This window comes from Rutidosis leptorrhynchoides, chromosome 1 (assembly GCF_046630445.1).
Source record: "Rutidosis leptorrhynchoides isolate AG116_Rl617_1_P2 chromosome 1, CSIRO_AGI_Rlap_v1, whole genome shotgun sequence".
Lineage (NCBI taxonomy): Eukaryota > Viridiplantae > Streptophyta > Magnoliopsida > Asterales > Asteraceae > Rutidosis > Rutidosis leptorrhynchoides.
In genome coordinates this window covers 176,140,315-176,160,740 of record NC_092333.1, presented here as the reverse complement: position 1 = coordinate 176,160,740, position 20,426 = coordinate 176,140,315, and the positions used below count along the sequence as shown (strand labels likewise).

Here is a 20,426-nt window from a genome sequence, read left to right as displayed (position 1 = left end):
CTCATCTCCAATTCAGACGTGTTCTGCTGGCGCGACGCCGATATGACCGGGGTACCGCAAGAGATAGCGCAGCATTATCTCCGCGCTAGTGCCAATCTGACCCCTGTCAAACAGAAGAAGCGGCCAATGGCGCCTGACAGAAGTGAATGGTTGCGTAGAGAAGTTGATAAGTTGGTCAAAGCTAACATACTGCGCAAAGTGTACTACCAAACATGGGTGGCCAACCCCGTATTGGTGGCCAAGTCCAATGGAACGTGGCGACTCTGCATCAATTTTAAAGACATTAACAAAGCTTGCCCCAGGACAATTATTTGTTGCCAGAGATAGACTGAAAAGTCAAGTCGCTCGCAAGTTTTAGATTTAAGTGTTTCCTGGACGCCTAAGAAGGATATCACCAAATACAAATGGCTGAGGAAGATGAAGAGAAGACCGCGTTCCACACAGACCAGTGGATATACTGTTACACCAAGATGCCCTTTGGACTGAAAAACGCGGGTGCTACTTATCAACGCACCATAGATACGGCGTTCGCTAAGCAAATTGGACGTAACCTTGAGGCGTATGTTGATGAACTCGTCATTAAAAGCAACATTGATTAGCAATTGCTAGCAGACATCCTAAAAACATTTAACACACCCAGAAGCATTAATATGAAGCTTGAACCCGCTAAGTGTAGCTTTGGAGAAGAGAAGGGAAACTTCTTAGGGCACATCGTGACTACGCGTGGAATCAAGGCAAACCCAAAGAAAATAGAGGCAATTTAAAAAATGCCCTCTCCTAAAACAAAAAAGCAGGTTGAAAGCCTCAATGGGAAATTAGCCGCGTTAACACGATTCCTGTCTAAGGCCACCGAAAGATCGCATCCGTTCTTTCATACCTTGAAAGACTGCGCTAAAAAGTCGGATTTCAAATGGACTGATGAGGCAGAAAAGCCATTCCAAGAGATGAAGGCACTCCTCAAGAACCTCCATACGTTAACAGCGCCTATTGCCTGCGAAACCTTGATACTTTACCTTGCAGTGTCTAAAGAAGCTGTTAGTTTCGTCCTTGTTGTCGAGTGAGGAGACGCTCAAATGCCGATATACTTCGTTAGCAAAGAACTGTCAGGAAGTGAGCTAAACTATCTCCCCGTAGAAAAACTTGTGTACGCGCTCTTCGTCACTTCCCGCCGCCTACGCAGGTATTTTCAAGCGCACTCAATCACGGTGCTCACTAAATAACCTATTCGACAACTGCTCTACAAGTCAGAAATATCGGGAAGACTGACCAAATGGGCGATAGAGCTGGACGAGCATGAAATCGCGTATTGCGCTAGAAGCGCTATTAAGGGGTAGGTCATGGCCGACTATCTGGCCGAAACAGCCACTGATATGCCGGTAATCTGCGACCCTTAACAACTCCCCGCGCCTTCTCCCGAACTGTGGGAGCTCTATACCGACGGCGCATGATAATGCTAAAAATGAACATATATTTCATAGCATTATCCCTCAAGAAAGACAAGCTTTTAGTTGCAATTGTTCTATTTACAAGTGATATTCATTTAAATAATAAAAGGTGAAGACAAAAGACAGATTCGACGAATTGAAGACGCAAATGACCAAAAAGCTCAAAAGTACAAAGTGCAATCCAAGAGGTTCAAATTATTGATGAGAAACGACTCGAAATTACAAGAGTACAAGACGCGAAACGCAAAGTACAAGATATTAAATTGTACGCAAGGACGTTTGAAAATCCGGAACCGGGACCTGAGCCAACTAACAACGCGCGACGCAACGGAGCAAAAATTACAAGTCAACTATGTACATAAATATAATATAATATATAAATAATTCTTAAAATTATTTATATATTATATTTATTTATTAAACCGTCGGCAAGCTAGGAAACAAAGTCATGTGAGCTGGAAAAGTAGGCCATGCGATCGCATGTCCTGGCCATTATAAACCCATGCGATCGCATGGTGAACAGTTTCTGGTGACATCCTATAAATTTCGCGTGTTTTGGCCAGTTTAAACACATCTTTTATCTATCTCTCTCTCAAACGTGTATATATATATATATATATGTATATATATATATATATATATATATGTATATATGTATATATATATATATATATATATATATTATAATTTTAATTTTAATTTTAATTTTAATTTTAATAATAAGGGTATGTTAGCGAATGTTGTAAGGGTGTAAGTCAAAATTCTGTCCGTGTAACGCTACGCTATTATTAATCATTGTAAGTTATGTTCAACCTTTTTAAATTAATGTCTCGTAGCTAAGTTATTATTATGCTTATTTAAGCCGAAGTAATCGTGATGTTGGGCTAAATATTAAAATTGGGTAATTGGGCTTTGTACCATAATTGGGGTTTGGACAAAAGAACGACACTTGTGGAAATTAGACTATGAGCTATTAATGGGCTTTATATTTGTTTAATTAAATGATTGTTTGTTAATTTAATATAAAGATTTACAATTGGACGTACCTATAAATAACCATATACACTCGATCGGACACGATGGGTGGGATATTTATAAGTACTAATAATCGTTCATTTAACTGGACACGAGAATGGATTAATAGTTAATGGACTCATTAAAACAGGGGTGAATTATGTACAAGGACACTTGGCGTAATTGTTAAAAAAAGTATTAAAACCTTGGGTTACACGCAGTCGATATCCTGGTGTAATTATTAAACAAAGTATTAAGACCTTGTTACAGTTTAAGTCCCCAATTAGTTGGAATATTTGACTTCGGATATAAGGATAATTTGACGAGGACACTCGCTCTTTATATTTATGACTGATGGACTGTTATGGACAAAAACCAGACGGACATATTAAATAATCCAGGACAAAGGACAATTAACCCATGGTAATAAACTAAAATCAACACGTCAAACATCATGATTACGGAAGTTTAAATAAGCATAATTCTTTTATTTCATATTTAATTGCACTTTTAATTATCGCACTTCTAATTACTGTCATTTTATTTAATTGCATTTTTAATTATCGTACTTTTTAATTATCGCAATTTTATTTATCGCACTTTTATTTATCGCAATTTCATTATCGTTATTTACTTTACGCTTTAAATTAAGTCTTTTATATATTTAATATTTTACATTAAGTTTTAACTGCGACTAAAGTTTTTAAATCGACAAACCGGTCATTAAACGGTAAAAATCCCCTTTTATAATAATAATACTACTTATATATATTTTTATATTTTTACAAATATAGTTTTTTAAAATATAGCGTTAAGCTTGGCTAAGATCCATGTGGAATGAACTGGACTTACTAAAAACTACACTACTATACGATTAGGTACACTGCCTATAAGTGTTGTAGCAAGGTTTAGGTATATCCACTCTATAAATAAATAAATAACTTGTGTAAAATTGTATCGTATTTAATAGTATTTCCTTGTAAAAATTAATACTATTACGTATACCCCTCGCATAACATCAAGTATTTTTGGCGCCCTGCCAGGCACTGCTTAAACGCCGGAAGCGAAACGCTATTTATATAAAAAAAAATTTCTTTGTTTACTTTTGTAAAAATACGCTTTTGTAAAAATACATTTTAATACAAAAATATAAAAAAGAAAAATATCTATATATTTATTTTTAAGAGTTTGTTGAAAATATATAAAGTTAAAAAGTATTTTTATTTCTATTTTAGTTTTTAAATATAAGTATTTATTATTTTATATAAATATTTATTTATTTTAAAAACAGAAAAAAAATAATAAAACACTCGGCCTGGTACTGTAGCAGCCCAGATTCTGGCCCGAAACCCTAGCCCATACGATCGCATGGAAATATAACTTCGAAGCCATGCGATCGCATGGCTTGAAAAGACAGGCCTGGTAACCTCAGCCGACAGGATTAGGGTTAATTTAATTAATAATATATAATTAATAATAATTAGGGTTTAGTTTATTTATTATTTAGTTTTAGTTAATTTGTATTTTTAAGTTTAATTTTAGTTTTATTAAATATATAAACTTATTACTTTTATAAAATAAATAATATAAACATAATATTTTTATAAAAATTGTACTTCTTACAACTTTAAGTTTATTTTTATATTTTTTATCTTTTTATTTGTTTTAGCGTAATATTTGTATTTTTCGTTCGTATTTAGTTCTAAGTCATAGTTTTTGCCGTAGTTATTTTTATTTCTAGATTTTTAAGCTTTGCCGTAAAATACCTTAAGTACTTTTTCTTTATACTAAGATTTAAGTGCTTTAGAATTTTGCGACGCCGTTTTTTATATTTTAGTACTTTTTAAGTTTATACCGTTTTGGATATAGAATTTCTTTTAAGCTTTAATACCTTTAGATGTAAGTTTTAATTTTTAGTTTTTAGCCTTTTAAGTTTCGACGTGCTACGTTCTTTTTATTATTTTTCGACCTTTTTATTTTTCGACGTTTTCCGACGAGCTCTTTTTCTTTCTTATTTCTCGCCACTCTAGTTTTTAGGACATAGAATTTTCTATTTCTTCTCTAAAATTTCTTAAAATTTCGACGAAAAATTATTTTAAGTGGTTAAATTGATAGACATCCTAAATTTTATGGTTCGTAGTAATAGTTGGATTTGTTAGTGGCGAGTTGTGGGCTTCCGATTTAAAGGGTCCTGGCTACCTGCTGCATCTATTGGCTATTCGAAATGTGGGCAAAATCAGAAAAGTCTATTAATTTGATAACTTATATAATTTTTATCTCTTATAACTAATAGGATATTCAGTGAATGCACCGAGCAAAACATTCACCACCTTTTATACGTTCACCACCTGTAACTCGATCAAGACATCTAGCCAATATTGTCGCCGTTGATTTTTCTTTAGAATCGTCATCTAGTCTACCAAGTACTCCAATTCAAATTTCCGATAATCCATTTTTTGAACCCGACCTCACAATTGAGAATCCGGAGGATATTCAGGGACAATTCAGAGATCCTGAACCATTAATCTTTCCTCCGGAACCACAATCATTCAAACAGAGATTGTAGAGGAACAACCCATTAAATCAGAATCCTCTAGTGATTCAGATTCAACAAATTCAATCATGGAAAATCTGGAACCTCTAAGTATGGAAGATCGAATGAGAGCTAAACACACTGGCCAAGGTCATGCAATTACTCAACCAGACATTAACGCACCAGATTATGAAATCAAAGGACAAATCCTACACATGGTAACTAATCAATGCCAATTTAGTGGTGCACCGAAGGAAGATCTAAACGAACATCTTCGTACCTTTAATAAGATATGTACTCTATTTAAAATCCGAGAAGTGGAGGATGAACAGATATATCTCATGTTATTTCCCTGGACTTTAAAGGGAGAATCCAAAGATTGGTTAGAATCATTACCTGAAGGGGCGATTGATACATGGGATGTTTTAGTTGAAAAATTTCTTAAACAATTCTTTCCGACATCTAAAGCCGTGAGACTTCAAGGAGAAATAGTTACGTTCACGCAAAGGTCAAATGAAACTCTATATGAGGCATGGACAAGATTTGGAAAGTTGTTTAGAGGATGTCCGCAACATGGTTTAGACACTTATCAAATAGTACAAATATTCTACCAAGGATGCGACATCACTACAAGAAAAGACATCGATATAGCAGCCGGTGGTTCCATTATGAAGAAAACCGCAACTGAAGCTTACAAAATTATTGATAACACTGCTTCCCACTCACATGAGTGGCACCAAGAAAAAGATATCGTTAGATCATCTAAAGCGGCTAGAGCCGATTCTAGCCATGACTTTGATTCCATTTCTGCAAAGATAGATGTTGCCGAGAGACGAATGGAAAAGATGACTAAAGATATTCACTCAATAAGAATTAGTTGTGAGCAGTGTGGAGGACCACATTTAACAAAAGATTGTCTCAGTATTGAACAAACAATGGAACAAAGAGAGAATGTTTCATACATGAACCAAAGGCCTGGAAATAATTATCAGAATAATTATCAGCCGCCAAGACCAATCTACAATCAAAATCAGAATTATAACCGAACTGTTCCATATAACAACCAACAAGGTCCTAGCAATCAACAAGTATCCAATAATACTTACAATCAGCAAAGACCTATTTTTCAAAACAAACCACCACAACTCGATGATAAAAAGCCAAATTTAGAAGATATGATGTCGAAGCTAGTTGAATCTCAAACGCAGTTTTTCACATCTCAGACATAAATCAATGAACAAAATGCTCAAGCATTTAGAAATCAACAAGCTTCTATTCAAAATTTGGAACAAGAAGTAAGCAACCTAGCAAGGTTAATAGGTGAAAGAAAACCGGGAAGTCAACCTAGTGATACAAATGCTAACCCCCGGAATGAAACAGCTAAAGCCATTACCACAAGAAGTGGTATTACACTTAAACTATCTGAAATACCTGTAATTTCTGATGACTCTATTCCTACTCCACAAGAACCACAACCTGAGCAAGATAAGGAAACAGAACCGGTAGTTGAAAAGGTTAATGAAGATACCACAGTTAAGGCTAAACCTTATGTTAAACCATACCAACCACCACTTCCTTACCCGAGTAAAATGAGAAAAGAAAGACTTGAAGCCGAGCAATCCAAATTCTTGGATATGTTTAAACAAATAAATGTTAATCTTCCTTTCATTAATGTGATTTCAGGAATGCCTAGATATGCTAAATTTCTGAAAGATCTAATCACAAATAGAAAGAAAATGGAAGAACTCTCGGCTATTACTATGAATGCTAATTGTTCTGCAGTACTGTTGAATAAGATACCAGAAAAACTATCAGATCCAGGAAGTTTCACAATTCCATGTTTTCTGGGTAGTCTTAGTTCAATAGAAGCATTGGCAGACTTAGGTGCTAGTATAAATCTAATGCCGTATTCACTATACGCTAAACTAGACCTTGGAGAATTGAAACCAACATGAATAAGTATACAACTAGCCGATCGATCAGTAAAATATCCTAGAGGGATAATGGAGAACATGCGAGTTAAAGTTGGTACTTTAGTATTTCCAGTAGATTTTGTTATTCTGGACATGGAAGAAGATTCTCGAGTTCCTCTCATATTAGGAAGACCATTCTTAAACACGGCTAAAGCAATAATAGACGTGTTCGGTAAGAAACTGACCCTAAGTATAGAGGACGAGAGTGTTACCTTTTCTGTTGATAGAGCAATGCAACAACCGCAATCTGCAGATGATACATGTTATTATATTCAAACTATAGATTCACATGCAGAATTGTTAGAAGAATTTCCAGAATTACAAGGAACAGGAGAATGTTCTTTAGGAGAAGGAACTGAACCAATTGATGAAGCTGAAATGTTAGCTACACTTATGGCTAATGGATATGAACCAACAACAGAAGAAATTCAAATGCTAAAAGAAGAAGACAGATATCGATATAAATCATCGATAGAAGAACCACCGACATTAGATTTAAAGCCACTTCCAAACCATTTGAAATATGCTTATTTACATGGTGAATCTGAATTACCTGTAATAATACCGTCTTCTCTTACTGAAAATGAAAAATCTCAACTCATTTCTGTGCTAAAAGCTCATAAACCAGCTATTGCATGGAAATAAGTCCTTCGTATTGCACACATAAAATCCTTATGGAAGAAGGTCATAAAACGTATATGCAACGCCAACGAAGACTAAATCCTAATATGCAAGATGTTGTTAAGAAAGAAATTATTAAACTGCTTGATGCGGGTTTAATTTATCCAATCTCTGATAGTCCATGGGTAAGCCCGGTTCAATGCGTACCTAAGAAGGGTGGCATGACTGTCATCACAAATGAAAAAAATGAGCTTATTCCTACTATGACTGTAACAGGATGGCGTGTTTGTATTGATTATAGAAAATTAAATGACGCCACCAGAAAAGATCACTTTCCCTTACCTTTTATTGATCAAATGTTGGAAAGATTAGCCGGAAATAGTTACTATTGTTTTCTTGACGGTTTTTCCGGATATTTTCAAATTCCAATAGCACCCGAGGACCAAGAGAAAACCACATTCACGTGCCCTTATGGTACTTTTGCTTACAAACGCATGCCATTTGGACATTGCAATGCCCCTGCAACCTTTCAAAGGTGCATGATGGCGATTTTTCACGACATGATAGAAGAATGCATGGAAGTTTTCATGGATGACTTTTTAGTCTTCGGTGATACATTTGAATCATGTCTAGTCAATCTTGAACGAATGCTTATTAGATGCGAACAATCAAATCTAGTACTTAATTGGGAGAAATGCCATTTCATGGTTAAAGAAGGCATCGTTCTTGGTCATAAAATTTCAAAGGAAGGAATTGAAGTGGATAGAGCTAAAGTAGATGTAATTGCTAAACTTCCGCATCCCACCAATGTTAGAGGAGTTAGGAGTTTTCTAGGGCATGCCGGTTTTTACCGACGTTTCATAAAAGATTTTTCTAAAATTGCCACTCCTATGAATAAACTCCTAGAAAAGGATGCTCCATTCATCTTTTCGGATGAATGCATCAAATCTTTTAATATTCTTAAAGAAAAACTCACTAATGCGCCGATCATGATAACTCCAAATTGGAATATACCATTTGAACTAATGTGCGATGCAAGTGATTTTGCAATGGGAGCCGTTTTAGGACAAAGGATTGAAAAACGATTTCAAAATATTTATTACGCTAGTAAGACGTTACAAGGAGCACAAATGAATTATACAACTACTGAAAAAGAACTTCTTGCTATTGTCTTTACTTTTGACAAATTTCGTTCATATCTCGTTCTAGCTAAAACGATGGTCTATACCGACCATTCTGCTCTTAGATACCTATTTTCAAAACAAGATGCTAAACCACGATTAATCCGTTGGATCTTACTCTTACAAGAGTTCGATATTGAGATCCGAGATAAAAAGGGAGCAGAAAATCTCGCCGCTGATCATCTTTCTCGTCTTGAAAATCCTGAATTAGAAGTTCTAAATGAATCGTCCATACAAGATAACTTTCCTGATGAATATCTATTGAAGATAGATTATAGTGAAATTCCATGGTTTGCAGACTATGCAAACTATTTAGTATGTGGATTCCTTGAAAAAGGATTGTCGTACCAAAAACGAAAAAATTCTTTAGTGATATAAAACACTATTTCTGGGAAGATCCACATTTGTTTAAAAGTTGTCCCGATGGAATAATACGCCGATGTGTATTCGGGGATGAAGCCAGTCAAATCTTAAACCATTATCACACAGGACCAACAGGAGGGCATTATGGGCCTCAACTCACAGAGAGAAAAGTTTACGATGCTGGATTCTATTGGCCTACAATTTTCAAAGACGCACACCTTCTTTGCAAATCCTGCGATGCTTGTCAAAGGGCCGAAAAAATAAGTCAACGTGATGAAATGCCACAAAATGTCATTCAAGTATGTGAAGTATTTGACATTTGAGGTATTGACTTTATGGGTCCATTTCCAAAATCTCTTAATAATCTCTACATTCTTGTTGCCATTGATTATGTATCTAAATGGACGGAAGCACAAGCTCTCCCAACTAACGATGCACGAGTTGTAGTCAACTTTTTAAAACGTCTTTTTGCAAGGTTCAGAACACCGAAAGCTTTAATAAGTGATCGGGGTACTCATTTTTGTAATAATCAACTTGAGAAAGTTCTCAAAAGATATGGAGTAACTCATAAAATCTCAACCGCTTATCATCCACAAACAAGTAGACAAGTTGAAAATACCAACCGAGCCTTAAAACGTATTCTAGAGAAAACCGTAGGATCAAATCAGAAGGAATGGTCCATAAAATTGGAGGATGCACTCTGGGCTTTTAGAACAGCCTACAAAACTCCAATTGGAACCACACCTTTTAGACTCATTTACGAAAAAGCATGTCACCTTCCAGTAGAAATTGAACACCAAGCATTTTGGGCTTTGAAGACATGTAATCTTGATTTACATGAAGCCGGACGTCTACGGTTAAGTCAACTAAACGAATTAGAAGAATTAAGACATGAAGCATAAAAAATTCGTTAATCTATAAAGAAAGAACGAAGAAATAGCATGATAAAAGAATCAGAAGTTCAAAAGAATTTAAAGAAGGAGACAGAGTTCTTCTTTTCAATTCATGATTCAAGCTATTTCCTGGAAAATTGAAATCAAGATGGTCTGGACCATTCACAGTCAAAAGAATTTTCCCGTACGGAACGGTAGAATTAATAAATTCAAATGGGATTGAATTTAAAGTTAATGGTCACAGAGTTAAACATTACATAGATAATCCAATGGAAGTTGACAACGAAGTTAATCGCAATTTCAACACCACAGCTAACTAAGTGTGGGGAGGTTCGAATTTTTTAAGAATAATATGTATTTCTGTTAGAGTTAGATTTTCTGTTTTCGTGTAGTTCTCGAGAATGGAATCCGAATGGTCTTTCCCTAGCAGACCCTAAAGAACTAGTCTTCTCCCCCCATTCTGAATTTTTATTTTTTTTAGGTTTTACGAGATGAAGACTTCCTGTGAACTAAACCATGGTCTAATGCTACATGCTATGATTACTAAACGTAATAATGACACCCTTCCGAGTGAACTGATATCATTCATAAGAGCCAAAATGGACGGAGTAAGAAAAGAACTCAGAAAAGATCATCATAAGATACATTTTGGAAAAGGAAAATCAAAATCCGCAACGAAAAGAAGAGCACGACACCTTGAAAGATGTTATAAATGCGGAAAATGGTCACACGAAGGTAAATGTTCAAATAATCAAACATATTCAAATACCGAATTTGTTACTCTATGCAGATAAGGACCGTTTATATGTTTAGAAGAAAAGATATTGAAGATTCGAGGTTATGCTTACGTAGCTATGGAGAACCAAATCACACGACTCTCCTATGAGTCGGCTAAAGCGGGTCTCTGAGAATTCTTTCTCATAGGTAAGTATGTACAGTTTTTATTTTTATTGCTTTTAACCTTTTGATAATAAACGCTGAATCGTTCGCTATAAAGTATTAAATTGGTATTCAATAAAATTAGGTATGCGTAACCGAAATTATTGATATCATACAAAAATTTATTACATCACTGCAAAATTTACCGTTTATTCTTAAGGTATAAATAACTTTAATCAATCAACCCAAAATATTTCAGAAATTCGTCAGGAGTAAAAACTAGGTTATGGAATCGAAATTACTTTACCGGAAATAGGGGCGTATATTTTTGATAATATTTGATTGATTAAAGTGGGATAAAAGACCAAAAAGATTTTTAATTTTATTTTTTTACTTTGTTTTTAAAATTAATATATTAATATTAAATTATTATTGTAAACTTTTTAAAATCAATATATTTAAGTTTGTAAATATTTGAAAAATTATTATTTTTAAAATAATTTTGTATGTATAAAAACAAAAATATAATTTAAGTTTAATGTGAATTTAAAAACAAAAATGTACTTTATTTCATAAAGTTAAAAATTTAATTTTTAAAATTCGTCGTGAGTTGAAAACTAGGTCGTTGAACCGAAATTGCTCTACCCAAGGGAGGAACGGGAATTTTTATTATCATTATTTTTAATCTTATTGAATTAAAGTATGCCAAAAACATTAAAAAAAACTCAAAAATCTTTACTTTTAAAACCGCGCTTAAAAATGACAAATTTTAAAATTTTGTCGAGGGACGGACTAGGACAACGATCCGAAACGCCCTCATCCTAAAAAGAAACAAAATTTTAATTTTTAATTAATTATATGTTTTATTAGTAAAGGTTTTTTATAAAAAAAAAAAAAACCGGACCCCATGCGATCGCATGGGGTTTGGCCTTCAAGTCCATGCGATCGCATGGAGGCTAAAAACAGCTCAGAATTAAAAGGCAGCGAGCTGTTGCTTCTGTCCACTCCAACACACACACATACGAACATACACACACAAACACCCCTAATTTCATCAATTTTTCACCAAAATCAACCAAATTTCTCGCTTTAATCCGCTCTAATCATGAATTTGATAAGAAGTTTATCAAGAAGGGTAACAATTTCACCCCTAAACCTCTTTAAATTTGATTTTTAGTGTTCTTGAGCTATATTTTACCTAATTTGATTTTGTTAGTTTCTTGTGTAATTAGAGTTAAATTGTTAGTATATTATGCATGTATAACCTAGATTGATGCTATTTAACATGATTTGAAGCCAAAAACTTCAAAATTTTTAGGAATCTAGGGTTTGTGTTCTTGAGCAATTTGGGGCTTTTTGATATAAACAGGTTATGGCCGATTTTTTTTCATGAATTATTGCTAAATTAAGTAGTGTAACATGTTTAGGTAGCTAAATGATCCACACTTTGATCCTAAACATGATTTTTAAGAACTAACGTGGACTTTTTAGGTATAAAATTCATGAACTTGATTAAATTGATGTAAATGCCATTTGAAACTTGTTTAATTGCTAGTAATGGTTGTTTTAACATGTTATTTGAGTTGAATGCTTATGAACTTTGTAAACATTTTCATAAATGCTTATTTGAAAAAGTGTAGAATTGTTAAAATTGTGAAAATGCGTATAAGTTTAATTTTGATTTAACATGTTATTGTAATTGTGTTAATTTGTTATTTTGCTAACACTAATGCATATTTGGATGCACAAATTTTGTGTTTAATGTGTTTTGCAGAGATTTACTAATACTGAAGGTGCATCATCATCATCTAGACAACCTGCTCTAGAACCTGAACCAGAAATGCAATATGAACCTGAACAGGAACAACAACAACAACAACCTGATCAACACATTCCATATTATGATCCGCAACTAGAATATATTGATGCCTACGTAGTATTTTCGATGCATCCGATAGTACAACACCTAACGATTCATGAAGAACAGTTGCATCCTAATCTGAGGTTTGATCGAAGTTGGAGAGATTACCCGACATATCAAAGTAACAAATTCAAACTGGTAACGAAAAATGTAGAAGTGCCAAGGGTAATCGATTGGGAACCTTTGGAAAGGGTCCAACTTGCTAACTCAGTCAGACATCATTTGATCCAAAGGTATGGCAGCTCTTTTTTCCCGATTGGGAACGTTTATTCACCATTCGTAGGCCTGTATATAAGGAATGGTGCGTTGAGCTTATGAGTACTATTTCACTTAATGCGGATGTAGTTAGGTTAGATGATAGAAGTTTTCTTAGATTTATACTTGGCCGTAGGATGTACAGGATGTCCATGCTGGACATGGCCAGGGCTTTACAGATATATACGCCCGCTGAATTACTACTACCCGATTGTATGAATTTGATTTATCATGGTGAAAGGGTAGATAGGAATTTTGATGCTAACACCGTCTGGAGGCGTATGTCAGATTATAATGGTTTTGGGCGGGCAGGAACACATACCTACTTACATATTCACAGAGCCGAGCTTCGTATAATTCATATATTTCTGGCTAACTCGATTACACAGAGAGGTCACAACAATGAGAAAATGACCTTACATGATTTATTCTACCTTAAGTGTATTCGAGACCCAAGAGGCTTTGTTAATATCCCCTACTGTGTTGGTTTTTATTTATCTAAGATAGTGGAAGGAATACAGGAAGGGGGAATAATAGGAGGAGGTATTTTTGTTACTCTCATTGGAGAGTATTTGGGTGTAGATAGGGATCAAGGGGGTCCACTCTTGGTTTGTAGGGAACAGGATGATACTTTAGGATTGAAGGTCTATCAGGGTGCTAAGGTATTTAAGAGCAGACGCAATCAGGCAGTACCCTATGTTGGTCATCATCCACAGGTAGAGAGAGGTTCAGATGAGGAAATGGAGGAAGCAGATGACATTAGAGATGTCATTAGGGAGGCTATGACTGACGTCTACCAGTGTATAGATGAGGTAGAAATGACAAACCAGGATAGACATAATCGATACGAGCAGTGGCAAGCCCGGAATGAGTACGAGCATTCTAGGCAACGACAGCATGATAGATGGGACTATCATCAGCGTCAGATCATGAGTCGGCTATCACCTCAAGATCACTATGTACCGACCCGACCTGCTTACTATCCTCCACACCAGCCCGAGATGAGACCACCATTTACTCTCTACGACCCTAACCAGGCCTACCAGTACACCTATCACCAACCATGGAACTCGACCGACGACATGAACTGGAACCCCTATCCAGATTGATATAGTTCCTGTTGGTGATTTCTATGATTTTTATTTTTTTATTATTTCTATTTATTTATGTTTAAACATACAAATATTGATACTTTTATGTAAGTTTAATATTTTTATTATGTTGTACTAATATTTCATATTTGATTTGAAAGTAGGATTTTAAGTCCCATTTCAAATTACCATGCATGTTTATATTTGTATTGTATGTATTTTATTTCATATAAACAACAAGGTAAAACAGCGCATTTTCAAATACTGGCATTAAGTTCAGCAAAAGCTACTAATTTTGACGACAAAATGAAAAACAAATGTGATGTAACAACAAGACGGAATGAACAAATGATGTGCACCATTTATCATTCAGCAAACAAACGCCAATATGTGTAGAAACTTTGGTAAAATTTATTCATTTTTCTACGCTAATCACCCTCAATAATTTAAATTGTTACTGATTTCTTGCAGATGAGGGCATTGCAAAATCTTAAATATGGGAAGGGGTTAAATTCTTTTGGATTTTTAAAATTTTTTTGACTTAAACACTTGGTTACCATTAAAAATACTAGTAATGCAGTAGTTATATTAGAATCTAGTGCTCTCTGATAATAAAGAACAGCCCCAGTCTTATATACTGACTACCCAATTCTAGTAAAAAATTTCAAAATTTTCAATTAAATGAACTCAAAATCATGTTTATACATATTTATGAGAGATAAAACTAGGTGTTAACACCGAAATTATTGTTACCTCGGAAAGGACATAAACTGAGAAACAACCTAAAATGTTAGAATTCATTTAAGATGGAATATAGGACAATAAAAAGGCAAAGAAAGGAAAATAAAAGCCAAGTGTGGGAAAAATTTATCAAGTTATTTAAAACATATATCACATATTTTTGTACAAATAATTGAAGATACTTTTGTTTTGGACAAAATTAACCGTTTTACCCGGTAAATTATAATATATTTGAAAGAAAGATGGATCTACACGATGAATCAATTCCGTCATTAAAAGGAAGTAAAGTCTTCTGAAAAAGACACGCGCTTCTTGATTTAGGTCAGGAAGTTGTCGTCCAGACCAGTTGTAGTGTCTACGAAAAACCTTGAAAAGTTTTCTCGAAAATCAGCTGGAAATCCACGGACCTTAGCATTAAACAGGGTTGCAAAGTGGTCAGACTTATCCTAACCATGAGAGGATCTGTCTCGTAAAATGGGGAGGGCGCCGTGCAAATTAGCTTGATAAGACTAATGAATCAGACTCCCAGAAAGGATAATCTCCTTAAAGATCAAAAATCAGCTTTTAAGCCTGATATTACTCAATCTTTGAGATTGACCTTAAAGATTGAGAATTACAAACTCATGGAATTCGATGATATCTAAACTCGAGCTTAAACGAGAAAATATTTTGATCAAATTACAAACCGATTTGTTTTCTGAAAATCCTATTTTCAATGCGTTCATTACCATTGAACGTAAAATCCTTGGAATTCACCTGGAATTCATTAGGTCACCTGAACCAAATCGGGTGTCAACCGTAAGAACGGTGGTTGCATAGCATGGTCGAAGACATGACCTTGTGCCAGACCGAAAACTATAGGGTAATCTTTACTATTGCTCCTACAAAGGATAGTAATTGCATCCGACACGTTATAGACCATAATTAAAAGTATGTCACGGGACATTGCCTTAACAGTTGCTTGTTCAACACTTTCCTTTACAACCGGACGGTAGTTTACCGAAAGGTAATATACGGAGCTAGTATACTGGACGTGTTGCTTTCCCAATACAAGGTTAGTAAGTGGGTGACACAAAACCGCAAGTTTTGAGCTAAAATTTTCAAATCTGAAACCCACAAAACCCACAAAAACAATTTTGCAAACACCGGTGAAGGGTTATTCCGGAAAACTTATCTACGGTAAAAGCTAGATTTAATTTTCAAAAGATCAAATGTTTTCATAAAGATCCAATTTCCTTAAGGATCTAAATTTTCATAGTCGTGTGAGACTGTAAACCATAACGTTACTATCATTGTTTATACCGCCGTATAGAAATCACTGATGTACAAAGTGTGAAGAATAAAGAAGTGATTCTAGTATTTTTATTTTCAAGACTATATTGCTTGAGGACAAGCAACGCTCAAGTGTAAAAATATTTGATAATGCTAAAAACGAACATATATTTCATAGCATTATCCCTCAAGAAAGACAAGCTTTTAGTTGCAATTGTTCTATTTACAAGCGATATTCGTTTAAATAATAAAAGGTGAAGACAAAAGATAGATTCGACGAATTGAAGACGCAAACGACCAAAAAGCTCAAAAGTACAAAGTACAATCCAAGAGGTTCAAATTATTGATGAGAAACGTCTCGAAATTACAAGAGTACAAGACGCGAAACGCAAAGTACAAGATATTAAATTGTACGCAAGGACGTTCGAAAATCCGAAACTGGGACCTGAGCCAACTAACAACGCGCGATGCAACGGAGCAAAAATTACAAGTCAACTATGTACATAAATATAATATAATATATAAATAATTCTTAAAATTATTTACATATTATATTTATTTATTAAACCGTCGGCAAGCTAGGAAACAAAGTCATGTGAGCTGGAAAAGTAGGCCATGCGATCGCATGGCATGGCCATTATAAACCCATGCGATCGCATGGTGAACAGTTTCTGGTGACATCCTATAAATTTTGCGTGTTTTGGCCAGTTTAAACACATCTTTTATCTATCTCTCTCTCAAACGTATATATATACATATTATATATATATATATATATATATATATATATATATATATATATATATATATATATATATATATATATTATAATTTTAATTTTAATTTTAATAATAAGGGTATGTTAGCGAATGTTGTAAGGGTGTAAGTTGAAATTCTGTCCGTGTAACGCTACGCTATTATTAATCATTGTAAGTTATGTTCAACCTTTTTAAATTAATTTCTCGTAGCTAAGTTATTATTATGCTTATTTAAGCCGAAGTAATCGTGATGTTGGGATAAATATTAAAATTGGGTAATTGGGCTTTGTACCATAATTGGGGTTTGGACAAAAGAAGACACTTGTGGAAATTAGACTATGGGCTATTAATAGGCTTTATATTTGTTTAATTAAATGATAGTTTGTTAATTTAATATAAAGATTTACAATTGGACGTACCTATAAATAACCATATACACTCGATCGGACACGATGGGCGGGATATTTATAAGTACTAATAATCGTTCATTTAACCGGACACGGGAATGGATTAATAGTTAATGGACTCATTGAAACAGGGGTGAATTATGTACAAGGACACTTGGCGTAATTGTTAACAAAGTATTAAAACCTTGGGTTACACGTAGTCGATATCCTGGTGTAATTATTAAACAAAGTATTAAGACCTTGTTACAGTTTAAGTCCCCAATTAGTTGGAATATTTGACTTCGGATATAAGGATAATTTAACGAGGACACTCGCACTTTATATTTATGACTGATGGACTGTTATGGACAAAAACCAGACGGACATATTAAATAATCCAGGACAAAGGACAATTAACCCATGGTAATAAACTAAAATCAACACGTCAAATATCATGATTACGGAAGTTTAAATAAGCAAAATTCTTTTATTTCATATTTAATTGCACTTTTAATTATCGCACTTCTAATTACTGTCATTTTATTTAATTGCACTTTTAATTATCGTACTTTTTAATTATCGCAATTTTATTTATCGCACTTTTATTTATCGCAATTTCATTATTGTTATTTACTTTACGCTTTAAATTATGTCTTTTATATATTTAATATTTTACATTAGGTTTTAACTGCGACTAACGTTTTTAAATCGACAAACCGGTCATTAAACGGTAAAAACCCCCTTTTATAATAATAATACTACTTATATATATATATATATATATATATATATATATATATATATATATATATATATATATATGTATATATATATATATGTATATATATATATATGTATATATATATATATATATGTATATATATATATATATGTATATATATATATATATATATATATGTATATATATTTATATTTTTACAAATATAGTTTTTAAAAATATATCGTTAAGCTTGGCTAAGATCCCTGTGGAACGAACTGGACTTACTAAAAACTACACTACTGTACGATTAGGTACACTGCCTATAAGTGTTGTAGCAAGGTTAGGTATATCCACTCTATAAATAAATAAATAACTTGTGTAAAATTGTATCTCATTTAATAGTATTTCCTTGTAAAAATTAATACTATTCCGTATACCCCTCGCATAACATCAGCGCAGCAAGCTCTGAGGGCACTGGAGCAGGTTTAATCCTCACAGGTCCGCATCAGGAAGAGCATACATACGCGCTGCGGTTTAACTTTAAGGTGACAAACAACGAGGCGGAATATGAGGCACTACTAGCAGGAATACGCATAGCCCGGGAGTTGGGAGTAAAAAAGCTACAAGCCTGTGTAGATTCGCAATTAGTCGCTAATCAGATAAATAAAACGTTCGACGCCAACGACAAATCCATGCATTCATATCTGGCTCTGGTCCACTCTTTAGCCGATACATTCATCGACTTCAGAATCAGTCAAATCCCTAGGAGTCAGAACAAATAGGCGGACGTACTTAGTAAGTTGGCAGCTCTCACCTTCAACTATTTTGAAAACGAAGATATTAGTATTACAAGTTTTCAAGAAATCCACTGAGCCTGAGGTAACGGTTGCATTTGTCAAAGAGGAAGAAGCGACTTGGATGACAGACATCATAGAATTCCTACAAACTGGGTCCTTACCCGAAAATGAGAAGGAAGCAATGAAGATCAGGGTGAAAGCGTCAAATTACGAACTACGAGGGGAGGTCCTATATCGGAAATCTTATCTAGGCGACTCCTTGCGCTGCGTGGGACCCAAGGAGGTCGCCACGATTATTGACGAGCTTCACAAAGGATCATATGGATTACACTCTGGATCGAGGATAGTCACTGAGAGGATTAAGCGACTAGGGTATTATTGGCCCAAGATGTACGCTGACACGGCAAAAAGGATAAGAGTCTGCCAAGAATGTCACTTGCACGCACCCGTTAGCAGAGCGCCGCAACAACCAATGATACCTATCACGTCACCATGGCCATTCTGCAAATGGGCTATCGACATAGTAGGACCTTTCCCAAAGGGTGCTGGGAATGCTGAATACCTAGTGGTCGCTATCGACTTCTTCACCAAATGGGTAGAAGCGAAACCCCTGCGCACCATCACCAGTAAGTGGATCAGAGATTTTTCTGGGAAATCATTGTATGTAGGTTCGTAATACCTAACGAAATTTTCAGCGATAATGGCACATAATTCAAAGGCAACCCCTTCCGCAGCTGATGTCAGGATTTGAACATCAAGCAACGTTTCACCTCCGTTGCACATCCTCAGGCTAATGGCCAATGTGAGGTTACAAACAGGGATATTGTGCACGCCATCAAAGCAAGGTTAGGAATGAAGTGCAGCGGATGGGTGGATGAGTTACCCAAAGTCCTATGGGTACACAGAAAGACGCACAAGAACAGCACAGGAGAAACACCGTTCAGCTTAGTATACAGCTCTAAGGCGGTGATCCCAGCAGAGATAACCGTCCCAACTGAAAGAATGTTGTCATACAGTGAAGAGGGAAATGATGAAAAGCTCCGCACTAACTTGGACTACATGGAAGAACGCAGAGAAATGGCGGCGATTCGTAAAGCGGACAATAAACAACGCATCGCAAAATATTACGATAAGCGTGTGCGGGCAAGATCATACAAAGTGGGAGACCTTGTGTGGCGCGACAACCAAGCGAGCAAGGCCCAAAACACTAGAAAGTTGGGGCCTAACTGGGAGGGACCTTACAAGGTCATTGGAATCAGTAACACTGAAACTTACAAACTGGCAGAGCTAAAGGGTAATCCAATTAAGCAGACTCGGCATGCTACCGCGCATAAGAAATGCTACATGTAATATAGAAATTAGGAGAATTGATCACTTACCTACTTTGTCTAGATTTATATGTAATTACTAAAAGAACGCGCCTTTGTAGGTCGACCATGTATTGCGTCATTGTAAAATCGTCTTTTCGATTATATTAAAGCAACAAGTCATTTTCAGTCGATTATTTCTTGTGCCTTTAAAAGAAGAATAGCTACTTGACTTAAACTGCACGCGCACAGTAACATACTAGCGCGTTCCTGCC

General features: G+C 35.0%; 1 protein-coding gene across 1 annotated transcript; it reads left to right on the top strand.

Annotated features, from left to right (window-relative positions):
- Positions 1-1,073: 1,073 nt before the first annotated feature.
- On the top strand, positions 1,074-20,194 carry LOC139891976 (uncharacterized). Its single transcript, XM_071875000.1, has 4 exons — positions 1,074-1,180; positions 18,502-18,679; positions 18,774-19,504; positions 19,663-20,194. Exons 1-4 carry the CDS (start codon positions 1,074-1,076, stop codon positions 20,192-20,194), a joined length of 1,548 nt encoding a protein of 515 aa, XP_071731101.1.
- The last annotated feature ends 232 nt before the right edge of the window (positions 20,195-20,426 follow it).

Coding starts and splice junctions, on each gene's coding strand:
- LOC139891976 (XM_071875000.1), top strand. CDS start 1,074: ATGCCGATATACTTCGTTAGCAAAGAACTGTCAGGAAGTGAGCTAAAC. Junction 1,181..18,501: donor ACTTCCCGCCGCCTACGCAG/GTATTTTCAAGC, acceptor GCATAACATCAG/CGCAGCAAGCTCTGAGGGCA. Junction 18,680..18,773: donor TAAAAAAGCTACAAGCCTGT/GTAGATTCGCAA, acceptor TCCACTCTTTAG/CCGATACATTCATCGACTTC.